This window comes from Neomonachus schauinslandi, chromosome 11, assembly GCF_002201575.2.
Source record: "Neomonachus schauinslandi chromosome 11, ASM220157v2, whole genome shotgun sequence".
Lineage (NCBI taxonomy): Eukaryota > Metazoa > Chordata > Mammalia > Carnivora > Phocidae > Neomonachus > Neomonachus schauinslandi.
In genome coordinates, this window is record NC_058413.1 from 47,715,845 (window position 1) to 47,724,036 (window position 8,192).

At 49.6% G+C, this 8,192-nt stretch overlaps 1 protein-coding gene across 4 annotated transcripts in view; it reads left to right on the forward strand.

The window, feature by feature from the left end:
* The window catches only part of DENND2B (DENN domain containing 2B), a 101,452-nt gene extending 95,412 nt beyond the window's left edge, over nucleotides 1–6,040 (forward strand). For all 4 annotated transcript variants that reach the window (XM_021685749.1, XM_021685751.1, XM_021685752.1 and 1 more), the window contains 6 exons: nucleotides 1,076–1,253; nucleotides 1,561–1,602; nucleotides 2,612–2,723; nucleotides 3,494–3,733; nucleotides 4,591–4,677; nucleotides 5,310–6,040. In XM_021685749.1, the coding sequence (XP_021541424.1) occupies nucleotides 1,076–1,253; nucleotides 1,561–1,602; nucleotides 2,612–2,723; nucleotides 3,494–3,733; nucleotides 4,591–4,677; nucleotides 5,310–5,344 (694 nt within the window). In that variant the 3' untranslated portion in view covers nucleotides 5,345–6,040. The remainder of the gene's footprint in view (nucleotides 1–1,075; nucleotides 1,254–1,560; nucleotides 1,603–2,611; nucleotides 2,724–3,493; nucleotides 3,734–4,590; nucleotides 4,678–5,309) is intronic.
* Nucleotides 6,041–8,192: the final 2,152 nt, after the last annotated feature.

The window sequence follows — 8,192 nt, forward strand, 5'->3', positions numbered from 1 at the left end:
ATTCCTGCGGGAGCTGATCAGGTAGAGTCTATTGTGGCTAATAGGTGGGACTAATAGAGGCAGAGGGTCAGAGTGGGAAAATCAAGCTTAAAACTGAACTTGACTGTGGGCCTCTGCCTCCTCATCTATAATATGGTCCCCGGAGGAAGGCCTTTGATTCTCCTCCCAGCAGATGGGTTGTTCAAGCCAGGTGTGTCTCCTGTGTTTACCAGTGCCCCACACCAGCCCTCAACCCACATGGGGAGTGCACACTCACTTCTGCTCCTTCTAGCTAGCACCCTAGAGGTCTTCCTCCCCTCTTGCATTGGTCATTCTGCTCAGATGGCTGGTCCTGGAGTGCTGCTGGGTCTAGAGGCCCGGAGCCCCATCTAGGCCAAGAGAGGGATGACCCCACTGAGACCTTAGGTTATTTTTCGGAGCCTGAGAAGAAACATGGGCGTGGGCACTTTTTTCAGCTTGGTAGGAATGGTGCCGGGCTCCTCACCTCGGTCAGTGGTCCTCAGACTACTCTTTGCGATTACAGCGAGGAAGGGTTGGATAGACGGCAGAGTAGTCAAGTGACACTGGGCTGGGAGACAGGACAACTGTGTCCCAGGCTGGCCCCTTATGAAACTGACCCTTAGTAGCTGTGGCCCCAGTTATAACATGTAGAATTGATAAGACAACCTCTGAGGGTCTTCCAGCTCTTACACATTACAAATCTGTGATCGACTCTTGCTCCCCTTGCCTTCATATTCCCTAGCTTGAGCTGATACTTCCCCACCAGGTTAGGCCTGTCTGTGATTAGGGTGGCCCTTGGCGGTATGTATGTGAGTCGTTTGTGAGTTTAAGTGTTGCTATGTACCTTCATGGCTGTTCCTAGGTTGAGTCCCAAAGAAGGTCGGTACCAGTGTCCTTGAGGCTCTGAGTGGTGGGAATGTGGGGGCTTCACCAGTCTGCAGGGTCAGATCCTGACCTGAATTCCATCAGCACTTTTGTTGCACTGGGTGGTTTAACCTATGAAAGGATGCTCGAACTCCCCTTCCCCAAAGGTCCTGGGCCTGGACTCAGATGCTTGTCTCTGTCTGTCTACCAGTACCCTCTCCAGCTGCTCCCATGCCGTGGTAGCCTTGCTCTACCCCTTCTCCTGGCAGCACACCTTCATTCCTGTCCTTCCGGCCTCCATGATTGACATCGTCTGCTGTCCCACACCCTTCCTGGTTGGCCTGCTCTCCAGCTCCCTCCCCAAACTGAAGGAGCTGCCCGTGGAGGAGGTGGGCCATTGTCTGGGGGACCAGGTGGGTGAGGGGTGGAGGAAGGAAGGGACCGAAGGAACAGAAACTCCCAGGAGGGAGGGAGGGGCAGAGGGGGAAAGGAAGGGACCAAGACCACTGGGATCTTCTCACTTGTGGCCCCTGGGCCTCTCTACCCAGCTCCTGTCCCTTTTCCCTAGGTGCTCTATCCCTGGTTGGAGTTATTCCTGTTGTCTGACTCTGGGAATCCAGGAGGTCTGGAGGCCTAGAGAGGGCATTGCAGGGGCTCATTCCCTGCATCACTGTCACTAATGACTCTTTCTCTTAGGCACTGATGGTGAATCTGGGATCCGACCGATTCATCCGACAGGTAAGAAAGAGCAGGACACCAGAGAATATGGCCTGCCCTAGGGTAGGTGCCTGTTTGATGCAGGCCCCCAGGCACCCAACACTGTTACACACGTTGTTCAACCTTCACAGCCTATTTGTTGAGGTCTCTGGGCTCCATATTCACAGACTAGACAAGGGTGGGGAGGGAGAAACTGATCTGGGAAGTCTTGACCCCAGCAGGATCTGCCTTTCTGGTTGGGATCATCCAGTGTGATGGGAATGTGGGAGTGTGAAGAGCATGGCCTGGAAGTCTGAACACTTGAGGTCTGGCTCTGCCACCTTTGAGCCACACAATGTCAGACGGGCCTCTGAACTTCTCTGAGCCAGAGTTCTCATCTCTAAAGCAGGCATGGTGACACCACCTGCCTTGAAATGTTGCTGGGGGATGACACATGATGCACAGAATGCTATGGAATGTCAAGGTTTGCAATCATCATTGTAACTTCAGAAAGCCTTTGTTAGTCATGGAAATCCTCCCGGCTCTCCACTAAGGAGCACAACCCACTGGTGTACCCTCTGGGAAGGTACAGTCTGTTACACACCATTGACAGCTGCCACTCCTGGGTACAAGGGATCAAGGTACAGACACGGAACCAGAATGCAGAGACAGGAACGACAGCCTAACCTCATACCTGAGACACAGGCTGGGCCATCGTTTCCCTGCCCCGAGCCAGCTCTGCTTCCCATCGTGGAGCTGGAGATGGAGGAGCCAGGGAGGCTTCATCAGGGTGCTGGGCGAGGAACCCCAAGCTGGTCCTGGGCAGTGAATGCCACGGCTTCCACCACTTTTTATCTGTGTGACTTTGGATGAGTTTCTTAACCTCTCTCTGCTCAGCTTCTCATTGTAAAATGAGGTCGATAATTGTATCAGGATTTGGGGGAGGAATGAGTAAGATTATATATTTAAGCTTTTCGGATGGCTTGGCATATAGTAAGTGCTCGGTCAGTGTCTGTGATCATGATGACTGTGTGTTTTCCTTCCCCTGTAGATGGATGATGAGGACACGCTGTTACCGAGGAAGCTACAGGCGGCTCTGGAGCAGGCTCTAGAGAGGAAGAACGAACTGATCTCCCAGGACTCTGACAGCGACTCCGATGATGGTGAGTGAGGCTTGCCCCAGGCAGAATCAACTCTGGCCCCGGGACTCCCTCTGCTCTGGCCCCGGGCCTCATGGTACCAGGACCCTGTTTCTGTACACCAGACCCTTCTGGTTGATGAGGCTCCAGGTATAGGACCTTGGTCTCAGGCTAGCCTAGAATTCTCTAGCCCCACTACCAGTGGGCTCAGGGAGTAATGGGCCTGAGGAGAGAGAAGTACTGTGGTAGTTTGTCAGAGGGAGTTGAGAAACATAAACAACATTGGGGGCACTTGTAGGGTGGCCCAGGCTAGAAAGCTACCCTCTTCCCTCTAATTCTTCTCTACCTCAGAAGGTTTGAGAAAGAAAACCCAAAGATACATGGCGACGCCTAGACTCTTCTTGCTGATAGGAAGCTAGTTATTCCTCCCTCAGGGGCCTTGCCTTGAGTCCCTGCAGGAGATGGAGGGAACTTCCTCTTCTTGTGAAGTCCAGGAATACCACCAAGGGTGACGGGTATGGGGAAAGTGATCCTCTGGTCTCTGATTTCCACTCTCATTCGCATAGTGAATATTTGCCAACTTCCATGTGCAGAGCACAGTTTCTGACCTTCCAGCTCAGGGGCTAGTTACAAGCCCAGGAGCACAAGAGATAAAGTTTCAAAAACAGATTAAGTGGTTCTGGCTAGAAATTCTCTTGGGGAGAGGGAGACAATAACAGCTAGAGGTTGGGGTTGGAGGTTGGAGATGACCGTTTCTTGACTCAAACCTCAAAGATTTGTCTTTTCTCTTCCAGAATGTAATACCCTCAATGGGCTGGTGTCGGAGGTGTTTATCCGGTTCTTTGTGGAGACTGTTGGGCACTACTCCCTCTTCCTGACTCAGAGCGAGAAGGGAGAGAGGGCCTTTCAGCGAGAGGCCTTCCGCAAGTCTGTGGCCTCCAAGAGCATCCGCCGTTTCCTTGAGGTTTTTATGGAGTCTCAGATGTTTGCAGGCTTCATCCAAGACAGGGAGCTAAGAAAGTGTCGGGCAAAGGGTAAGGCCGGAAGAGCTTGGGGTTGGGTGCTGTGGGCCCTCTTCTGCTACCAGCAGGCCTGAATAACTGGGCACCATGACGGAAGCTCCTAGCCATCAGCTAGAGCCAGGCCTCCTAGCATCCCTTTCTTCTGATACAAACTGCCAAGGGAGCTTTCTTCTCCTCCTGTCACAGTAAATACCTTCCCAAGGCTGTGCACAGGCTGGAGCCTTGTGGCTGGTAGGGCTCCTCTCCACCCCAGGCAGCGTGCCATTGGTAGCCCATCCCCTCTTCAGATGCTCTTCTTCTTCAGAGAAAAAGACCAGACTGAGCAATTTAGGGGGTTCTAAGAACCACAGGTTGGAGAAGCCCTTGATGAAAATTGACCTAGCTCTCTGAGGTTGGTGGCAGCCTCCATTCAGAATAGAAGGTCACCTTGTCTCTAGTTACTTCATCAGCTCAGCTCACTCTAGGACTTTTTTTTTTTTTTTTACATCTCAAGATCTTTCTGTCTAACCTCAGGGTTATTACATCTTCTGTCCACTAATACTGTCCATTTAGTCTAACAAGCCTTTTGGAACAACATGGTAGAGTGATCTAAGAGGACCTAGAGAAGGCGCCCAGCTCTGAAACAAGGAGTGGCATCTTTGTCTTATGGAATGCAGCTCAGGCACATGCACCGGGAGGTGCTGAGGGCCTCTTGCTTCAGCAGTGAGCACAGTGAGATGTTATTAATTATAGTTCTGATGAGATAATCTGAATTCTAATAAGATGCTCCCATAAATTGTAATTGCAGATCCTGGTTTCTCTGTGCCCAGTAGGCCGCCCCTTCTCTTCCCGCAATAACGGTTCTGTTCCCTATTCCTCCTCTTCCGCAGGCCTGTTTGAGCAGCGAGTGGAACAGTATTTAGAGGAACTTCCAGACACTGAGCAGAGTGGGATGAATAAGTTTCTCCGAGGTTTGGGTAAGTAGCATGGTCACTGATGAAATAGGTGTTCAGCAAGAAGCTGGGGCTGGGGGATCTGTACCCAAACTACTCTAAACCAATGCCAGTGGGTATTTATATTGGGGCTGTAGACAGAACTGTAAGAGATCCCCTGGTGAAGAGGTTCCCAGCCCAGTCCTCCAAGAGCATTTAGCACAGTATTTACCAAATTGCAGAACCAGGAGAAACTACAGATCCTTACATAAACCAGGTCTTTTTCCATGTGCTCTTTCTTGACTGTATATGAGGGTGCTAGGGGCAGTGAGCTTTTCTCTAGGTCATAAAGGGGTCTACAAAGGTCTCGGTCCCGGAGTGCCCTTCTCTGAAAACCTCTACTCCCTTCAAAGAGCTCAGCCAGCTAAATCATGGAATCATAGCATGTCTCTGTTTAAAGGGAAGTTGGGCCCAAAGAAGTTAAATAGCTTGCCCACAGCCCCAGAGTGATTGATACCAGTGCCCTAATTAGAGCTCTAGCATATTTTCCCTGCCCTGGATCAGACCCGTCACAGCTGAAATCCAGGCTTTATAGCCCTGTCTGCCACTGAGAGGGTTAGGGCTGTTACAGGAGTTGATACTGAAACCTTCTCTCTCTTGCCCTCTCTGACCCACAGGCAACAAAATGAAGTTCCTCCACAAGAAGAATTAAGCCTCTTTTCCAGTAACGGAGTCCAGTGCCTTGCCGAGCCTGGAGCCTGGGGAGGGGGCCGGCTTGGGGCCCTCTGGGCTTCTGTGGCTGCTCTCCCCCCACAGACCCCACCCTCCAAGCCAGCCCACCTCTGCCTTCACGATATCCCAGGATACTGTTTGTAAATAATCTGCTGTAAGCTTTCTTATCTCTTTTTGTAACAAGCAAAGAGAATCTGGTAAATATTTGTATATTCCCAAGGGGCTGGGTGCTGGCGACTGGCCAATTATGTGCAGCTGACTGTCTCAGCCGAACCACTGATCTTCCCCTGCAGGCTCCTGGCCTGCCTGCCTGAGGCCCCTGCTGCCAGTCTTGGGCCCTGGAGAGCAGATGCTGTTTTGTTTGTTTGTTTTTTTTTAATCTTAGAGTTTCTATTTTTTTCTAGTAGTCCCCCTCCCCTAACCCTCTGTTTTTGAAAGGCAAAGGCCAATCAATCCCCATTTGCAGCGTGGTACCAGGCTCTCGGGCCTGGCCTTCTCTTGTTTCTCCCACCTTTGTGATGGTCAGTGAGTCACGGGAAGCCCACCCCCCACCCCCGGCAGTGCCAGTGCTCTCCGGGCCCAGCTCCCAGTCTGTGGTGGCCACGATGCGGTACAGGGCATCCCTCCTTCCCACCATCTACGGGTGTTCTCAATAAACAGTGTACAGTTGTTTGGGCCCAGAGCCCTACGTGTTCCTTGGCTTCATTTTCTAGAGTTCTCTCTCCTGGGGGATGGGCTGAGATAGGCCAATCAGGAACGAAACACCATCATGCAGGGAATTGAGGACTTCATTGAGAGTTTAGTGTCAGTGTGAGTCACTTACCTCCCCTGAAATCAAGTTCTCTGGCTTGAACCATTATGACTGGTCTTAGAAGATACCTTGTCATTGTTCTTGTTCAGCTTGCCTCTTCAATAACCAACTGTTCAGACTGTCTTAGTGTTCCCAGTGATGGAAAGAATGCTCAGTGCTTCAACTCCACTGTTAGGTGAATCTTAACATTTTCCTATTTAGTATGAAGCCCTTAAGATATCATTGGGTATCCTGACACTGGTGGGGTGAAGCTCAGCGAAAGCCAACCCAGGCTTACTCATAGCCCTGGCCCATTGCCTATAGCTCTTCTGTCATTCTGTGACTAGTTTTCTCCTGTTGGAACCCTAGGTTTGCATGCAGAAATATTGCATGCAATATTCCATGGAAAAGCAAGAAGAGAAGCAGGGCGGGGAATATGGGTGGCTTAGGCTTTCCACCCAGAGACCGTGAAAATTTCCAAGTTGAGATATGAGGCAGTAAAATGGAACTCTCCACTGGAATTCAGTTTGGGGCTGGCAGGATTTGAACCAAGGAGTAGATCTTTCCTGTCCTTCCACCCTGGCCTACTTAAACAGGAGACAGTCCTATCCTGAATTCCCTTCCCTCCTTCTCCCCATTTCCACTGAGGCCCACGCAGGTCCCAACCTGTCTGGGGTTTGAGGTTGCTATCTGCCTCCTAAAGTAGAGGGTTTGTCTTCTGGGAAGACAAGGTCGTCTTCTCCTCTGAAAAAGCCTCCTACATAGTTGGCTTTGGCATCTTCCAGTAGGGAGGCAGAGATTGAGGCCTCATGAATCTGAGTTTTCAGCTGAGGTAGAGAAGACAGTGCTTATCACCAGGAAGTCCAAGGTCGGGTGTAGTTACCTCCAGGACTCATTACTGTTAACCCAGCCTGGGCTTCATGACAGTCATAGAAGTAGAGTCCTTAACAATCAAATAATAATATTACAGTTTCCAAAAGGTGCTATTTCTTTCTCCTTTCCTTCTCCCACTCCCCTCTTTTTTAACGTGACTCCAAAGAATCTTCACAGACGTGATCAGATCACAAGAGATATAGGTATAAATTGCTTTTTTAAAAATAAACTTTGAAACTTTTATGTATCTTTAAAATCTTAAGATACCTAAGATTAACCCTAAGGATTCCTTCCTCCTGCGATGGCCACAGCTTTCATCCTAATTCAGAAAATCAATACTGGCACATAATGGCTCTGGATGGGCTGCAAGTGTCCATACAATATGAGTACTATGGGCAGGGTACAGAAGACTTTGGGGGAATATAGAGGAGGGTGTGTCCAGGGGGCCTGGTATGGGGTTCACAGAAAGTGGTCAGGATTTCTTTCCAAGTTCTGTTTCACATGATTTCTCAACCCCTAAATATATGGTTCTTAACCCTGTTGGATCCAGCATTCTCCTTTTCTATAGCAAATACTCTAACTCCCCCCTGCCCCGCCCAGCTTACTATCCTGAAATGAAATTCATAGATAATGTAACCTAAACATGCCTTAACTTTCATGTAAATGGGGAGAAATAAAAGGAAGTATTTTGTTATAACATGTATTTAAATATGTAAGTGCTTGGGTACAGCTGTACTAGAATATATAATGAGGTCAGATGCTTACACCTGTACATAGAATTACTGTGAAGGCAGCAGCTACACATGCACAGATAAAAGTGTGTTGTGTTAGCAACTCAGATTCTACTAAGTGTTACCATTGGTAAGAGAGTTGAACAACTTTTTTTTTTAGAGGGTAGGGAGGGGCAGAGGGAGAGGAGAGGGAGAGAGAATCTTAAGCAGGCTCTGTGCCCAGCATGGAGCCCAGCGTGGGGCTCAATCTCAAGACCCTGAGATCATGACCTGAGTTAAAATCAAGAGTCAGATGCTTAACTGACCGAGCCATGCAGGCGCCCCAGAGAATTGAACAACTTTTGGCAATATTCTGAGCAAAACACAGTATGAGCTTTCCCTTGACTAAAGCAGCATTTGGAATCCTGGAAAACAGAGAAGTATATGAAAACGGG